At 27.3% G+C, this 19,456-nt stretch overlaps 2 protein-coding genes across 19 annotated transcripts in view; one reads left to right on the top strand and one right to left on the bottom strand.

Moving 5' to 3' along the window:
- The first annotated feature begins 527 nt into the window (after positions 1-527).
- Positions 528-19,456, top strand: part of LOC107992887 (tumor protein D54) — a 21,510-nt gene continuing 2,581 nt past the window's right edge. The window contains exons 1-6 of one of the 10 annotated variants that reach the window (XM_017049000.3): positions 10,684-11,084; positions 11,653-12,396; positions 14,990-15,120; positions 15,686-15,834; positions 17,467-17,526; positions 18,507-18,669. In XM_017049000.3, the coding sequence (XP_016904489.1) occupies positions 11,922-12,396; positions 14,990-15,120; positions 15,686-15,834; positions 17,467-17,526; positions 18,507-18,669 (978 nt within the window). In that variant the 5' untranslated portion in view covers positions 10,684-11,084; positions 11,653-11,921. Of the gene's footprint in view, positions 768-10,683; positions 12,397-14,989; positions 15,121-15,685; positions 15,835-17,420; positions 17,527-18,506; positions 18,670-19,456 lie in introns of those variants that run through there. The other 9 variants (XM_062080902.1, XM_062080903.1, XM_062080904.1 and 6 more) reach the window with 9 other exon arrangements.
- The window catches only part of LOC107992891 (protein sister of odd and bowel-like), a 160,067-nt gene continuing 145,458 nt past the window's right edge, over positions 4,848-19,456 (bottom strand). For 2 of the 9 annotated variants that reach the window (XR_009831589.1, XR_009831588.1), the window contains exons 4-7: positions 10,326-10,376; positions 7,667-10,151; positions 7,359-7,517; positions 7,051-7,284 (exon numbers count right to left, since the gene is read on the bottom strand). The gene's annotated coding sequence lies outside the window, so the exon portion shown is untranslated. Of the gene's footprint in view, positions 5,230-6,478; positions 7,285-7,358; positions 7,518-7,666; positions 10,152-10,325; positions 10,377-10,440; positions 10,581-19,456 lie in introns of those variants that run through there. The other 7 variants (XR_009831584.1, XR_009831583.1, XR_009831587.1 and 4 more) reach the window with 7 other exon arrangements.

Below are 19,456 nucleotides of genomic sequence, written 5' to 3'. Positions count from 1 at the left end.
AAACGATATATCACGGTTAGAAATTAAATTAAATAGAAAAATCCATTAATGTTGTCGACTGACGAAACATTTTAAATCTTAGAAAATCATTTGTAATCTGATATGCTGCTCACAATTCATTATAAATGTTAAAAATGAATTAAAAATATTTGTTAAAAATCATATCATTTACTCTTGAAAACGCTTCAAATTATATATTATGATTCTAAGAACGTGTAAATTCTAACTTTTGACATGTTTAATTTTACAAATTTTATTTTAAATATCGTTTTCATTCAATATAATTTAGTATGTTATAAACACAATATATTATACTTTTATTTGTTTTTAAAATATTGCATAAACTCTTACATGGATGTAAAAACTATGAAGAAAAAATTATGTTATTCATTATATGTATATTTCATTCTTATTTCTAATTCGATTAGATCAATATAATGAAGTATAGTTTAATATTGCTAAAATGCCGCCATAAATTCAAATTTAAGTCTACGGGCTTGTTAGTTCCACAAAAATCGTACAGTGGCGCCACTAGCCGGCTGTTTTCAATATGGCCGCGGTGCCGTTCGTCAGAAGCGATTCGGAAGGAATCGATCTCGGTTCGGTAGCACAGAACACGTCACAGTATCCGTTTCGAAAGTTCTCGCGGAAAAACGTGTGCGTATTATTGTTTCGTTGATTATTCGCGAGTGGTGGATTCGTGAGCGAGCGAGAGGGAGCATCGACGTAAGCGTATCGATTCGACAAAATGAGCAACGTACCAACAGGTGAGATCATTGACGCCACTTTTTTCGATACGCTTCTTATTTTCCTCTGTAAGAATGTATTCCATATTTTCGGCGTGACATATCTCGCGTTCAAAATATATCTCTCGTTTAAAAAAGAATAAGTAAATAAATATAGCTTTAAGAAGAAGAACATAAATAATATAATTTATTTTTGCTGTATACATTCTAACCTATTGTTATTTTTTTAAAAGTTTTAAAATCATTTCTATCGTTCCACTTATCTCGTGAAATTACGTGTAATTGATCGTACGATAATTGCAATATCGCATGAAATTTTATTTGCTAACCATGCGATAATGTCGAAGGTAATCCAAGATTTTTTTTACTTAATGCTTATTTACAAGCATTTTAATCGGTTTTTTTCTTTATTTATTTTTATATTGTGTAAAAAATATTCACAACATTATAATAGAACATTAATGGCGCGTTTATATACAAAAGTCAATGCAGTCTTCGAGCAATTGTTATCCTAACCTCTCCAATTACACGAGCAAATACATCACACATACGTATATATGCCGGTGTATTATTCTCATCCCATGGTACACGTTAATCACGTTAACGTGATTAGAATTTGTCCAGGCTTTGTTTTAAAGTCAGTCTTTAATGAGACGTTCAACCGAAAGTGCGTGATTGATTTGTATTTAAAGGCTCCTTATTTACACATTCGTTATGTAAATGCTTCATTATCTAATACGTGGGAGTCATTGAAAAATTAAAATAAATTAAATATTTACTTAATGAAACATATCTTCATATTTTTTGTTTACAAATTTTTTTTTGTCATGTTAATCGATGTTACATTTTTCATAAATATTATTGAATGAAATATCGGAATATATATAATTTTCTACGTAATAAGTACATATCCGTAAGTAGCTATAAAAGATAATGATATTTAAGTGATGATAGGTAAAGGTCATTCGCAATATCGTGTATCATACGTGTAATAATACTGTTATCGTCGTATAATATTGCTTTTTATCGCGAAAATCATTATCTCGATGATGTGCAATATATATATACATATTATTTTTAATATTGGCACAGGTTAGATTTATTTAATTACTGTCCATATGTATTTAATTTTATTAAAAAATATAGGAATTTAAAAAAATTTTTTTAATATTTTTTTTATTTTAATGTTTATTATTACCATTTTAATTTAAAAATTTGAAAATAAAAATTATCCTATTTTTATATATAATTTTAAAAATACAGATATATTTGTGATATCTAAATCACAATAGTATGAAAAAGAAAGAAAAAAAATTACATTTTCATTAAGATATAAAGATTAAAATAATAAAATTAAATATATTAAAGTTATTTTTTTTTTATTTCATATTTTTCAAGTATCTTATATATAAAAATTTTATATATAAGTACATTGAAAGTATAAGAAATAAGAAAAAATACAAAATTTAATAGTAAAGATATATTTTAAAATATATAAATATATTTATATATTTTATATTTTATATATTTTAAAAATATATTTTAAAAATAAAATGATATTTTTATCATTGGAAAAATAAAAATAGTTATATTGCTTTTATAAAGTATATTAATAGTGATTGTATAATGTAAGTCAATTATATTAGGGATAATATGAAAATAAAGGTAGTAGAATAATACTGTATTACAAAGTGTTAGAAGCTCTACGAATGTTCGTATAAATATAAATATTTGCACGACATTAGATATATTAGTACTAATATTTACTTATTGTTAGAATACTTAATCTTATTGCAAAAAGTTCTGAAGTTCTTATACTTCTATTGAAAGTTGCAAAAATATTATAAGAATTGAAAATATAATATTTATAATAGAAGAAAAACTACAAGATTATATTAAATGTATTTAATGAAATACAATGAAATACAGTTAAATTATTAACAGAATTAAAATTATGATATGATTATGATAAAATCATATGGAAAATATTATAATAATGTATAATATATTATATAATAAATATTATAATATTACAATTAATTATATTAATAATTAAATATATTTATATATAGGAATACATATTATATTTTAATTTTATATAATATATTTTTGTTATTTAATATGATATTGCAATAGCTATACGTATATAAATACATATCACTCATTTCTAAAATTCTATTAAGATAATATTCTAGGTATTATGACATGTTAAGTTTAGAATAAATATTTTATTCTTATCTTTATTCAGTATATTAGTGTATATATAACACATAGCATACACTAATTTATTAAAAAAAACAAATGAGGATTTTTCTGAAGAAAGAATTATACGTTTAAAAAATTTATTTTGAAAAGTGATATTTTAATTCTAGAATATTTTTTTCTCAAAATTATTATTACATCATATCACTTTTCTCTTTTATTATATTTAAAATATATTTCACACTTTTTTCAAAAAGAAATTCTCATAATTATGCAAATACGGATGGAAATTCAACACCATCGTAATAACGTCCGTGTACATAATTCATTCACTTTATCTAACATTTTTGATTCATTCAACAATTCTCTCAAAAATTAATGAATCGTGCAATTCAAACAACGAGCAGTCTCTCAAAAGAAAATTATTTCTGGTACAACTGAAAATTTTCTATTTTATTCATCGTGTCTATTTTCGCGGTCCACGTCAAAGATTAACAAGGCCCACACTTCTGTGCACGTTTTTATCTTCCATGTCCTAACGGCTTACATCTCCCTACCCTTTCACATTAACGGCCTTCTTGTTTTCAGTGCAAATATTTCCCGTTCAACGTGCTCATAAACCCGCCATGAGCGGAAGTATCGCGTCAATTGATTTACGCGAAACGTTCGCTTTTTTTTCCACGAATCAATCGGAAGAAGGATAGTTAACCTTTCCATCCATTGCTTATCGATGGATATTGCATGAGTCATCTATTTTCGAAAGACAAAGGTCATGAATTTTTTTTTCTTTTTATTATAAGATTTCTTACATTTTTAATACCCTGATGAGATATTTTTAAAATCATCTTGAAAACTTAAAGTAACAAGAAGAATACATAAGTTGTATAGTGGAGCTGTTAATATCTTGGCTAGAATCAAATATGAGATTTTAGAAAGATAATTTCTTTTCAGTTTTGCTTTTTTTACTATTTTCGATATTTTGATAATTGAAATAATTTTATATTTGTGCATTTTAAAATAGAATTCGAATATCTGCATAATTAAATAATTTGAACTAGTCCTAATTTACAATATATATTATATATTATATTATATAGCATTTTATATCTCAAAAATATAAATAAATTCATTATCAAGTAACTTGTGACAAAATATAAAATGATGCTGTCACAAATATCTGCTTCAAATATAAACATAAAATTTATGTGTAATTGGATCTAAAATTTTGTTATTGATAATATTTATCATATCAATACCATAATCAATAATACACAAATGAATTAAAGTTTAAAGTGTTTTGATATGATGTATCGTCCGATATTTGTTGGAATCATTCTCATATCGTTTCGTGTCTTGAACAGATAATATAAACCAAGCATAATTCATTCGTTCTTCGACAGACAATCCCAAAGAGAAAGTTGTAAAAGCAGCCATGGTGTCGTGTTCGCGGAAATCGCGTCGCGCTGTTCTGGTTGCAATGTAATATTATAACTTCAAAAAAAAATATATTTGTACAGTTGCTTTACGAAGAATCGATTTTAAATTAGCTTTTCAATCTTGTTTCATATCGAACAAACGATTCAATATTTCGTTTAGTCACTGTTTGATTATTTCTCATGATTGTTTCTCATATTATGTTGTGTTCCTATGTAGGATAGTTCCCATGTGAGAAAAAATTTATATAACAATTGCATGAGTGTTTTATATTTTTGTTATATTCTTGTATATGTTTGTTCAATTTTATAAATACATTTTGTTTCTTAGCGAAGGGAATAAAGTTTGTAGATGGGATAGAATGAACAGAATAATTGGATTATGGAATTTTTTTTAATCTTATCACTTTTTTTTCTGATTCTTTCAAAGAAGTTTTATTTTAGCCTATTGATATAAAGTAATGGATTTGTTCCTTTACTTTGGATATCAAAGAAAATTCATATCAAAGAAAATGATATTTAAAAAAGAAAATATTTTATTATTCTTTACTTCTACTGTTTCCTCAGAATAAGCTTTCTTACTATCTTTTCAAAAGAATAAAATTATAAATTTTTCTCATACAAAATTACAAATATTTAAGGGAAAAACTTACTGATATATATATTTTTTAAATTTATTAAAGAATCATTTTTTTATTTTTTTATTTGATTAAATCATGATAAATATTATATACTCATATTTTCATATATTTCACAGATAACAGTCTACTCCAGAACTAATTCTATCTCTCCACTTGGTTAATGTAATAATCTGATTGAGTGAACTTGTTAATCCTATAAATTAATCTCTGAAAAACAGAATGTTTTTATTATTTATCACTTTTCCATCTTATGAAATATTACAATATATTACATTATTTGATTATTTTGCGCTTATGATATATAATCTCTTATTTATAAGCTTATCATGTAGATCTAAAATGTGTTATCATACAATTATTTTATATGATAATTAAATTATTTAATTAAATTGCTTATAATAAATAATCGATATTTTTGTATATCAATTATATATTTATTATAATATATTATATCTTTAGTATATTTATTATAATCTCTAGAATCTAAAAATATCTCATGAATTTAATTATTAATATCCTATTAATATTAATATCCTTATAACTATAAACCATGGTAATGGAAAATTGGCCACTATTGATTAGTTTTATAAAATATTTCTTTTTCCTTTTTTATTTCTATTCACTGTACAAATGGTGAAAGTGAAAGTCATCATTCATAAATTCATAATCTAGGGTGTAATTGTTTCAATCATGAACGTGATAGAAAAAATTTTTGTTAAAAATAATTGGTGATTAGCAAATTAAGGACTTAATTATAATCTGCAAACTCCTTCTCAATTTATACTTTGTATGAGAGCTTATTTGTTTAATTATCTAATTTGTTTATTTATTATTAATTTCACTACGAATAAAAAAATACGATAAATTAATTTATCATAATTAAAAATAAATCGAACTAAATTTAATCGAAAAATAATTAAAATTAATTTAGTTTATTTACCAATATTCATATAAATATCTATTATTTTTAAGCATTCGTCTTCTATTTTCTTTCCCCTCTAATTTTTTTACTCTAAAATAAAGAAATTTTTAAAATTTACTATGTCATTATAAGAAATAAACTCGTTGAAATTTTTTCAATTTCGACTTTTAAATCAAAATATAGAATTCAGATTCGGTTTCGCGTGGATGCGCAAATATGTCTGTGCCCATTAGACTGTAACAAAAATTCCTAATGTTCGCTCAAAGTTGCGATGCCATTTTCGTATTTTACTCTATAGAAGTCCTCAAGTTAATTAACATCTTTTATTTTCTAATCCTTTATTCATTTGAATATTTGTTATTTTTCTTTTCGAATATTATTTTGTAAATAAAATTATACCGTTCTTTTTTTTTTTAAATGTAAATAAGATAAAATCGAAGTCACGATGCTTCCTCCACTTGTACCGGAAATTAATTAAAGACAAAGGAAACGTTTTGCCAACAACGCGTGTACAACGCTCGTTTAATACCTCACCTTTTGTCTGCTTTTCCCTTGCACGTTCAATAACCATTCCTTTGTCTTGCTAATATTGCTTTTATTGCTTGTCCGAGCAACATACGACTTCACAATGAATAAATTACTACATATTGCTAATTTCATGCATATAAATTGCTTGGCTAAAATTAAGAAAAAAATTTATTTTCTTAATTAAAGTTGAAATAATTATAATAATTGGATAAATTTTATGCAATTACATTTTAAGTTATCATGCACGGGTAGAGTTAGAAATAAGAATATTCTAGTTTAAAAATACTAGAAATTCTATTTTAATTATTGAACAATTATATTTTCTGTGTCAATTAATAATTAATTATAGGACAATAATTTTTAAATTCAACTCGTTATCAATTGTTTCTGTATCCTGCAATTAAATATATCTAGAAAACTTTCGATTATTTAAAAAATATTGATTATCAGATTTTTTTAATTTTATATTTCGTAGATTTATCAAACAATATTTTTGAAAAATTTATGATTTGAATTTAACAAGTTAAAGTATTATATTCTCTTCTGTATTCCAAACAATAAAAAAAAGTTAAAATATATAACGAAAGAAAATTTTCTATTTTATTTCTTTTTGATCCACAATTTTCAAATATTAATTCCAGGTTCCTGTTTCATTATAACAAACGTTATGCCATTAACAAACTATATGTTAGAAAGTCAACTCATCGTGTAAATCACACTTTGATTTCCACTTTCCTTTATCTTTTCCACTTTTTTTCATTCCACTTTCACGTAAACGAAATCATTTGATATTCGATTTAAGCGAAATTTACCTGAAAACAATTTATTATGAGCAATGTATGTCGATATCTGGCGAAACTTTATAACGTTCAGAAAGTTCACTTACCACCTTATCCAGGATGGCGAGAGCCGTTAGCATCGTGAATACTTAGCACGGCAATTTTATCGATCTTCACCTAAACCAACGTCGGGCCTGCCTCTTAATTCCGGAATCGCGTGTTTCGAGAAACTTGAAAGAAGGTCCACGAATTGATCCCTCGATTTCCTAGAAATCACGTGTAATAATTTTATTAAAGTATATCGATAAGATTCTTCGTTTTTATTCTCAATCTATAAAAGAAATTGTAAAAATTAACGATTCGAGATCGAAATAGTAAAAGTAAAATTGAAATTTAAAAATAATTGAATCGACACCTTGACGATCGTTGTTGCCACGTATGCGTGATTTTATGGAGTTATCAGCTGACATCACGTAAACGCGATTTTGCTTGGGTTGTATATTTTGCGGAAATTTGGTAATTATATGCAGAATAACGTGATCATTTCAAATAATTCATTGTTTGTTCTATAAAAATTATTTTGTACAAAAGTTGAATTGGATATATGGAAGTGAATATAATTTTTTAATACATTTTTATACACGAATAAATAATGGATCTTTTATCTGCAAAAAAAAAAGAAATATTAACACCATGCAATATTTACATGAAACATGTTTTAATATTTTTTATAATTTTGTTATAGTTCAATAAATAATTATATAATTTATGTGATATATCTTTTATGATAACTTGTATTTGACTTATGATAATAAAAGAGAAATAGCAAAGTTATAATGGCATAAAGATTTTTCTTTTTTTCTCATATTATTTGAAATAGATCTAGCTAATTGCTATGTTTATAATAAAATTAGTATAAACTATTTTGGACAATCATATTATAACTTATTAATTATAATTGCAATTTAGATGATTTTTACAATGTTTATTTTATTTAATCAATTCATTCATAATATCGTTATCTATTTTCCATGGTCTGTTACATCAAGGTTTATCATTGATTAAAATCTTCTAAATGAATCATTCTAAACCAATTTTATTGTGTGTTATGTTTAGTTCTTATTACTTATTATAAGTGTTTTAAACTTGAACACGTTATTGCATTATTATTTCTATGACATTATTCACATTTTATTTTCTTCCACTTCACCTTTTTCTTTAAGGAAATTACATCTTGTTTTGATATAGATATCCATTTATAATTAAGCGATTCGTTTTGTATCTTTGCAATATCTCAAATAAAACGACATAGAACAGTTTCCAATTTTATATATGTCGATACAAGATCAATAGAAAGTTTAATGAAATTTTGAACTTACAGATATTCTTGCTTCAAAATCATTGATCTTTTGAAATCAAACATCTGGAAACTTATAAAAATTATTATCTAATCATAAATTATTATCTATCAATCATTAATAATTGGAAATATATCTTTTATAATTTTTTTTTCTCATAAAAAAGAACGTAATACACAACTTAAAATAAATATATATTTATTACATAATTATTTAATTACTTAATTAAAATACTTTGTCGTATATAGAGCATGAAATTAATTGTATCTTCGTCCATGAAGAAAAAAAAAATCTGCAAAGATAGATTGAAAAAAGTCAGATTTATTATTCCATTCTAGACTTAATCAAAAATACAGGATTTCAACTGACACGACGTCTCGAGTTTTCTTTTGTGACTCACTTGAATAAGTCACGTTACCGGGGATGGAAAGCTCGATTCGTTCGGGTCGCGAGTCGATATCAGCAGCGAAATAATTACAGAATGGCAAAAGAATTTTTTAACTAGCGTATTTTCAAACGATCCGTCATTTTATCCGTGGATTGTTACGACAGCCAGCAGTTAACCTTGAGGTTCCTGTTACCGAGGGAGGGCCGTATTTAGAACTTCATCGAACCGAAAGAAGCGGATGAACCGGTTCCACATAGATTCCGTTCTATCAACTTTATCCTGTGTTCTCGATATTATTATAAAATACACTTACCCACCATTTATCACGCTTCTCATTTACCTTTTCCGCTATTTTGATAACCGGCACACTCATGATCTTTAAATAGAATTGTATTTACATTATTTAGTATATTATTAGTGTGTTGCGTGTTCATTCATTGTTAATTCGTTGTTAAACATGTATATGTGTTATTCGATGTGGAAGATTATAATTATTTAATTGTACGAGTGATTTTTGGAAAATTACAGTTTGATTCGTATATCGTACTCTAATTTGGTGCACGCAATTGCTTCATATAACATCTAATTTTAGGTTTAACATAGAATTTAATAAGAGATGTAGGAGTTTAGGTTGAGAGATTTTGCACGAAAATCTTGCTAAAAAGTGATTGTTAGAAATGATGATTTATATATTATAAATATTAAGGAAATTATTTTTTCATATTATTTTTTTTATCGTGGAATCAATAATATTTTTAAATATAAAAATTATTTAATGATAAATATTCTAGTCAATTTTTACCTAGTTTCTGTAAAATCCGAAACTAATGAAAAAAGTAATTATATAAGCATAGTTGGCTTTCTCTTATTATCTATACTGTCATTTTTACAATGACAATTTTATATACTTTAAGATATATATATATATACCTTAAAGTAATATTACTTTTTATTCATATTTTTATACGTTGCAAGTGGAAATTTAATATGCGTCCAGAGTCAACGAACCGTCGAAGATTCCGTTCCATCATCTCCATCCAACGAGATCTTTCGCAAGAACAGGCGTATATTTTTTTTTCCCAACTTTCAATCTACTTTTTTACCGTCGACAAATCTTCTTTTTTTGTCTTCCTCAAAGTGTGCACTGAGCCGATCTATAATCACGGTAAAAAAACGAGTTATAAAAAAGAAAAAAATTTGTGTTGATATCAGAATATGATTTTCTTTTATATCTTTCAATACCAATCGAATTCGTACTAAATTACAATACTATTATGTAACGTTAGGTGACGTAAAACAGAGAAAGGGAAATTTTACGATCGACTTACCGACCAACAGCGAACTTGGCAGCTTCGTTTCTTCATGCACGAAACATATTTCTGAAAAAAAGGAAAAAAAAAGAATCAATAACGATCAAAATCTGAGAGAAATAAATCCCATTACCTTTGGTGAAATGTAATCTCTATTAAAATACAAATTCGATGCAAATTTCCGAGGGTAGATTTTGTTTTATTTATTAAGGATTAAAAGAAGACGGGCACAAAGATGGTGGGGACCTTGGGTCCCTTCCCCTTTCACCTTCGCGAAAGAGGAACGAGTAACTGGCCGCGATTTCTTTCCTTCTTGGATACGTGGCTGTACGATAGTGGCGCCATGATTGGTCAAAATCGGAACTTAGGATCTGTTCGCGTCGGGAAAACGAAGCATGATCATGCCAGCTGTGATCGTCGTCTGCACGCGCCGATCGATTCACGTGGTCATTTAGATCGCTCGTGGTCAATACCACTCGTGGATTGTTGATTTCACTTCGAAAAAATATAAATGGCTGAAAGTGCCGATTTCCCGCGGAATATTCATTGTCGTACCTAACTTCAACTTGGTTTGTTTACCCGCGTGACGCGTGACTGGCCACCGTGTCGTTTGCGAAAGTGAGATCCAGTGATTTCAACGAATGAGTTTTAGTTTTACTCGAAGATCGTTGTGGGAATCATCGTATTTCGTCCACCACGCATACGTTGTGACATTTGTGGTCGTTTTAGTGTGGAACTGATGCAGTTACGGTTTCTGCGAGAAAACTAGTTTCACCGGTAGGCAAGAAACAAAGACGCGCCAGCCAGAGATTTTGTTTAATAACCTGGCGATGGATCATTTTTGACATATATCAAATAACTACGTTATTTTTCTTTATCTTTTCATGATATTCTATTTTATACTTGTTTAATGAAAGTATAGTTTCGTTATAATTGTAATTTTTTTTTTATAATAGTTTTTATAATCATAAAAAAATTCGTATAAGAAATAGCAATACGTTTTCTAATAATATTTGCAAGTATAATTCTCTTTTATTTTTATATAATCATAATATTGATTCAAAGTATAGATTTATTTACGTAATCTATCGCAATATCTATAAGATATTAATTTGTTTGTGGATATTCTTTTTAGAGGCCAAACAAACAAAAGCATCTAAAAATTTCGATTGAGATTCATTTATTAACTTATAAATGAAATGAGATAGCGGTGAAATAGATATATCTCATTTTATTTGTTGCTTTTTTTGGTCTCTAGAATTAATTTTTTTTTAAATATTTTGCCAATGTAACGCTCTGCATAAAGTGTCAAAATTGATCCAGCTACCAACTCCGATGTCTGAAGGTTAACATGACAAGCATTTTATCAAGGAACTTATCAATTCCAAAACAATTCGCGGTAAAAAAATACTTGGCAATTTCACAATATCGTAGAAATTGTAACATCAAATTTCAATCAAATGAATTGAACAAAGAAAAAGATTATTAATTTCATGTTCACGAGTCGATCTATTCTACAAACATTGATGACAATTAACCTAACTTCCCTCACAACAAATTGTAATCGGGATTCTTGGAGCTTCGTAAAAAAGAAAAGTGATTTATCGCGTTGACATGAAAACCGATATGCCGGACATTAAGCAAGGAGAGGTAAAAATTGAAAATCGTCGCGAACCATCGAAACAAGGTTCGAGATCGAGAGTGTGTCAGGAGCATGACGAACAGGACTGTCTAAGTGAAAATGAACACGAGTTCGAATCGCTGGAGTATGAGGAGGATGTATATTATTCGAATTTAACAGCAACACCGAGTTTCGATGACATTGATGAGCTCAGTGACGACGTGGATGAAATCGTTGTCCATTGTTGGCGGGATTCGAACGGTGATATAGACGAGATCGTGGTGGACGATGCAAATTTGTCGGTAGAGACGCAGTTTTTGACGAATGATGCCGAGGACGGCGCAACTAATCGAGACCAGAAGAAGAAAAAGAAATCAGTTCGAGTAATATTCCAGGATTTTTCGAAACCGTACTTGGCCAAAATTAGCAACAGTCAAAATTACAAGAAGTTCCTCGAATTGGTAAAAGGTGCAGCATATAAGTTTTTGTGAAAATGATAAAATCTGATATCTCGATCGAATTACTATCGATTCTGCCGATTGATAAAGCAGTATTTTTGTTTCATTTTTAGTTACAATAGAATTTTTTTTTTTGCATTGATTAGTACACCAACATTATTCATTCCTTCGTTTCGTGTATACTAATTTTATAGATAATGATGGATAAATTTATGAATGTTATAATTGCATTATTTATAGAGATATCGATCTTATATAGATCGTGTCTTAATAGATGGCAGTCACGCGATACACTTCACAAAATTCCCTAGGTTCAGACTTTTTTCCGCTGATTTGTAATCCCCACGTGTTTTAGACGTTCGATTAAAGTTCGAAACGAACGCTATATTTTTTCAAGTTTAAGCACATTTTATCCTGATATTTATATGAATCGAAACTTATACGTATAAACGATCGTAAAGTAGAACAGTATTGCAAAATATGAAAGTGAGAAGTATATCAGTATTTCGTAGTGTTGCTTCCACCGAATACTGGAGCGGCGTGCAACGGTATCTGAGAGTAACGTTACATTACCATTTTTGTAAGTAATGACAAGAAATGTTTCTTTTGTGTTCTGTTTAGAGAAAAGATATTGCTGCCGCGATAAATTTATCGTGTACACGTATCGTAAAAAAAAAATTGTAACACGAAGTCACGTTGCATCCAGCTTGGATTCTTTGGGGGGGAAAAATTTAAAAGTTGTAAATACGACTTTGATAAATTTATACCTCAACAAAATAATTAAGTTCAGATTTCTTGAACCTTCGATCGAAATCATTCTCGCGTTCGTAATATCGTTTCGCTTGGTTGAACTCGAGAAAGTTCATGACTTACTCTATTAAATCGATGATATTCAGGATGTACGCGCGTTTAGACAGAGATTAGTTTTACAGTGTAGAAATGTTCGTCCTTAATCGCTCTAGGGAACAAGAAAAAGCAATAATTAACTACGCGCTGTACTTCCTTCTTTTGGTTAAAACAAGTATATGTATTCGATTATCGTTAAGATATAGTAGTGTTCCAGATTTTCTGTTTATGAGTAATCATTTTATCCTTAAATTTATCAGGTGCTCTTTCACTTTCACCTATCGCGTAATTTTTTTCTTTTCTTTTCTTTTTTTTTACGTAAAAATGCGGAATTTCTTGATATTAATACAAGTGAAATTTCAGATTTGGCTTTTCGTTAATTAAACATTTTTAATTTGGTGTGATAGGAAATAATTTATACTTATTCCACGCAAAGCGGAAGAATGCTTACGCGAGGATTATTACTAGCACTGTTTTAATTTTTTAAAATTGAAAGGATTCTTTTTTTCAATGTTCAGAATATGATACAAATTTTGTATTATATAATTTTTATTACAATTATACAAATTGTATTTTAAAAAACGTAAAAATTTCTGAAAAAAAAAATGATAAAATTTATAAAAAGGCAATTGTAGAAGTATAGAGCAATACTTCATGTAAAACGAGACCAGCATCCGTGATTCGATCGGTTATAAGTAGATGTAATATGATCGATAAAATGACAATGATCTGTCTTTCGATTGCAATAGTGGATGTTTTATTGAAATTGTTAATCTGAGTACGTTCGTATCGCTCTTGAAGCTTTAATTTTTGATGTTTGAAAATTTATTGTAGCTGTAATGCATTTATTACGGTAAATTAATTTCTTCTATTTTATGATCTTCAATTTATTTTTATTTTGATATTATTACGAACATCATTTTCAGATGATAGTTAAAATTTTTCTCGTCCTAATTTTATGCAGAGTAAACTCACATTATACATTCATAAAACGTGTTCTAAAATTTTACAACGATTTGGCGTTGAAAAATGAAATTTTAAATGAGATATTACTCGATTATATTTATAAATAAGGAGGAAAACGATATGAAATATATGTGACGGAAAATATATCAAGTTGGTAATCTAAAATTATAATTAGGCAAAATTGTATATTTCACGCTTTTGAATGATTTAGAAATTTTAGAAAGAAATTTTAGAAAAATATATTTTTTTTCTTTTTTAAAATATGTTAAATTATAACAGAAAATTTAATTCTTTACTGCATTCAGCTTGCAATTTGTACTTCAAAGACGAATATAAAATAAAGTAATATTAAATTATTAAAATATTAAATTACTAATTGCTATAAAAATTAAAATTATTAATTATTAATGGAAATGAAATTTCATGGAAATAAAATAAAGTTTTCAAGCAAATAAAACAAGATTTCTTAAGCAATAATACAAAAATTTAATTTTGCTTTATTAAAATTAAAAATTGCTTGATAAATTCAAAAACATTAATAAATTGCTGATATTTATCTAGCTGAAATATTGAAATATTCAATTAATATTTAGAAAATATATTATATAAATTTTTCTTAATTTTAATAAGGATTAATCATGATAAATGATTAAAAATTATCTTTTCTTTACACGATGATATTTCGGGAATCGAAAGTCATTAAGATAAGCAAAAAGATATTTTAGACCAAGATGTCGCATTTTTTGATTCTAAAATAATTTTCAATCATTGATTTTTTTTTTTTGTTCCAGGAGAAGACGCCAGTCTCCATTCAGCTGGTTACATTTCGCCAACGTCAGATAACGTGGTGAACGAATTGCAAGGACTTTCTTTGGAAGAACAAAATCGTCAAAAGGCGGAATGGAGTGCAGAATTAGCCAAAGTACATCTTATTATGCTTTTTCATCCTGTAAAAAATATTAAACACTTAGAATTGTGAAATATGACTTGAGAGAAATTCCCATTGATCATGAAATATGTTATATTTATTTTGCTTTGTAAGGATAGTTTTACTTTAAACATATCCAAGATCCTTTCTGTCAAAATAATTATTCATTTGCGAAAGTAGATGGAAAGTGGAGTATTGAAAATTGTGAAAGTAGATTGTGAAAAGATATATGCTTAAATTCTAAATCTAAAAATTTAATTTATCAAATAATCAACGATTATAATTGGTTGGAAAGATCTAGAACTTGGATACTTTCATATAATTACTTTATAATAAAATAATTATTTTTTTAATTCATTAGAAACATATTAACTTATAAATTTAATTTTTACTATTGGAAATTCTTTTTACCTTTTTTTTTTTTTTATCAATTTTAACTAATATTGATAATTACACCATATCAGTTCTTCTATTTTTTTTAATCATCGAAAAATCACTCTTCAAGAAAAATTCAAACACGAACGATTAATTATTTCACTGAAAAAGTCACGTTTCATAGGTGGAGGAAGAGATTCAAACCCTGAGGCACGTGCTGGCGAACAAGATCAGAGTCTCTCAAGATTTGAAGAGGAAACTGGGTATCAGCGTTTGGAAGGAGATCACTGATGATATGAATCAAGGGTTGAAAAACGTTAAGGAGAGTCAAGTGTACGTTTTTATTCAGTATATACAAAGCACGCACTTTTCTATATATTTTTCACCCTCATCTTGCACGAATGGAGTTTTAGCTGAGTTTTGCTAGCGCTCTTATGCGCAGGGTTTTCAACAGCATGATCGATTTAATTTTTTAATCGTTCTCGTTAACACGTCAAGTTTATTTAATGCAATCGAAGAATATATATATATAATTTATTCAGTTAAAAAATTTTCCTATTATATGATATAAGATATAATACATATCAGAAAAAATATTTAATTATACATCATACATGATAGATCAATAAAAGTCTGTGAACTTTGAATACTTAACAATAAAAATAAATTAAAATGTTAATATGAACAGTCTAGGAAAATATTTACATTGCAAAGATTTAATTATATACACAGAAAATCAGAATTAATTAAGACTGAACTACGAAAATATAACATAAAGAACTAATTATATGCAAAATTTTCTATTGAACAAACGTTTTCATAACATGCTGTTGAAATGCCCGAGACTCCAAATACAGTTACGAATGCCACACGCGAACAATTGTGCGGTTCAAGCTAGAGCTATAAAAGCTTGTTGCCATTATATAGAGATATCGAGGTTGCTGTAATTATATTACTATCAGAAAACATGATTATTTGTCTCTTTGTAACAAAACATTCTCAATTTTTGCGCAATGTAAGTAGACGTTCATTAAGAATCTTCAAATCTCTTTTTATTTTCGGCATTGTAAATTATGTTTTTTTTAAACAATGCCGATCCATTGTACAGTCATCGCGTTTTAAGCCGCGAAAAACGGTACGCATGCACAATACTCACCTTTTTTGTACATTTATATTAAAAACTTATAATTTAGAAGTGTGCGGGTAGACAGAATTATTGGGTGTCCAAAATTTGGTTCGAGTCACCATGAAAATTTTTCTAGTATCTTATCAAAAATTATATTAGACATAAATTAAACTATATATTTAAATAAATTTACGAAAATGGGATATTATTTAAATACTATCAAAATTTTTCTAATCAACAATTCAAAAGGTAATTAAAAAATATATTCTATTAACATTCTATTAACATTCAAATTTTAGAAATGTATTCTTATGCAGGATAAGTTACATATCTGTTTTTTTAATTAAAAGTAGATAGACTTTTTGTATACCAATTTTTGTATTTATTTTTCTCTCTAAAATCAATCCTTCAAAAATATTCCATGAATATTATATCAATGCTCTATATATGGCCAAATATGGTGCTTACACGTCCGGATACTATTATATTTGAATAAAATTGTACAAATGATACTGCATACAGCAACTACATGCTCAATCATTTACCATTTTATTCATGATAAACGGATATAGATAATAAATTAATTCTAAAACATAAAGTATAATAAAAATATCTCATCATAGGATGATATTTTTGGAATTTTAAGTCAAAAATTAACTAAAATTTTTACCCAAACTTAACAAGTATTCGCACACTTCTAAACGATGTTAATTTTTTTTAATTTCGCGCAAGGTGATGGCTACCGGCCCTCCCGTACCCTTTTCGTTTATTTTCTGCTACTTCTGCTCTTCAGACATGTAGAACACTTTTCTTTGACTTTTGGTTGGGTTCTCATTCAGTTATCAGAACGTCGGCGAGAAACTCGGTCAGATCACCAAGGCAGTCACCGACAACAGTTTGTAAGTACACACATGCAATCGTGTTATCCTTCAGATCCAACATTTCCATCATAATTATAATCATCGATTAAAATTAAGTTATCCCACAAATAATATTGTCATTTTAGAAGCCACCTGAAATTTAAAAAGAATATTATTATGATTGCAATTTATAATCGAAAATAAATTTTACATAATTTTAATAAAATGAAACTATCGTATCAACAAATATTTCTCTTAACGTATCATCTATTTCGTTGATCAGAAAAATTTTCTAAAACCACGTTGAATTAAAATTCGATATTTCAATTGAAAATAATATTTCTGAAAAAAATATTATAAATTAAACATAAATATCACTATCTCTCTTTATTAATTAAATCGTACTTCTAAAATGAAATTATTTATACTATAAAATAAGTTTCTTTCACCATTTTCTTTCTCTTGCGCGCATCTGATAGAAATTTTGGATCATACATAGCATTTCTCGCCAATAATCTCTTGCACGTTGTCACACTTCTCGCGTAAAATTCGCTTAAGGTTCTTAATCGCGTCTTAAATTAAAAAAAAAAAAAAAGAAAGAAAGAAAGAAATGTATATAGAGAAGAATTTCAAATAAAATATTAGTCAATCGAAAGCACGATCGCTAAACTATATAATCAACGAATCCAAATTGTAAAATCAGGCTATATATATCGACCTCGAATCGTGACGAGGCGTATTTCCTCATTATTTTTGCTTGTAAAAAAAAAAAATAATAATAATAATAATAAAGAAGAAGCATAAGCTTTTATATAACTCTGATCTAGCGACGAGCACGGAACGCTTGTGTGATTAATCCGTTATGAGGCTGTGTGTGAGTAAAAATGCATGTTTGTCCATCGGCTTGATTCATTATCGAGTTGCCTAAGGCATCAGTGACCACGGACAACGTGACCTTGTCTGAAAGAGGACAAGTTCCATGTTAAATGAATATTTATCGTTTCTTCATCCACCCACAGATTCCAGAAGACGGAGTCTGTGTTCAAGACAACAGCTGAGAAGACGACCAGCATTCTTGGCGGTTTCGGTAGTGGATTATCCATGAAGCTTGGCCAGATGCGTAATTCAGACAGTTTTCGTTCATTGGAGGAACGAGTTGGATCTGCCTATGAGAACATGAAGGTGATTAAATTTGATTATGGCTTTTTTTTTTTTAATCTTCAACATAAAAATCAACATTATTTTATAAGAAATTTTAATTGCTTACTTAGAATTCTGATTTTAATTTTTAATAAAAGTTGTATAATTCTATATACAGTGGCTCGAGAAAAAATTTGAACATTATTTTATAGAAAAATTGATTTAATTTGAATATTCTGAATATTTTTTTAATTTATTCTTTTAATGAAGTTTATAGAATATGTAGAATATAATTACACGTGGAACAGTTTATAAGAAGAAATCTCTTTATATGCTGGAAATTTATAGCAATTTTATTTTGAAATTTTCATTATTTTTTATTTTTTTTAAATATGATTTTATCTAAGAATATTTTTCGGATAATAAATCTGAGTATCTTGTAATTAAAACTTTTGTTTTATATTATATACGTTATACATAAAATACACATATACGTACACATATATACATCACACAATTTATTTTCCAGTAAATTTACCGTTTCTATGAGATTAAGTCTTATAACTTCCAACCACGTTGTCCTATACAACTAATTTAAAATCTGGGTAACTTATTTTGCTAGAAATTTTAAATTAGCAGAATAAAGTTACTCATATATTATATTAAAGTCAGATTATATTTATTGCCTTGGATATTGGATCTTGTTTCTTTTTAAAAAAAATTGAATGTGATTCAAAAAAAGCTTTGAATTTATATTAAAAAAGTATAATAAACGTTTTTTAACGTAAATAAGGAAATTATTTTAAATTTTAAAATTAAAGTTGCTTTA

Source organism: Apis cerana, linkage group LG10 (genome assembly GCF_029169275.1).
Source record: "Apis cerana isolate GH-2021 linkage group LG10, AcerK_1.0, whole genome shotgun sequence".
Lineage (NCBI taxonomy): Eukaryota > Metazoa > Arthropoda > Insecta > Hymenoptera > Apidae > Apis > Apis cerana.
This window is presented reverse-complemented; position numbering and strand designations above follow the sequence as displayed.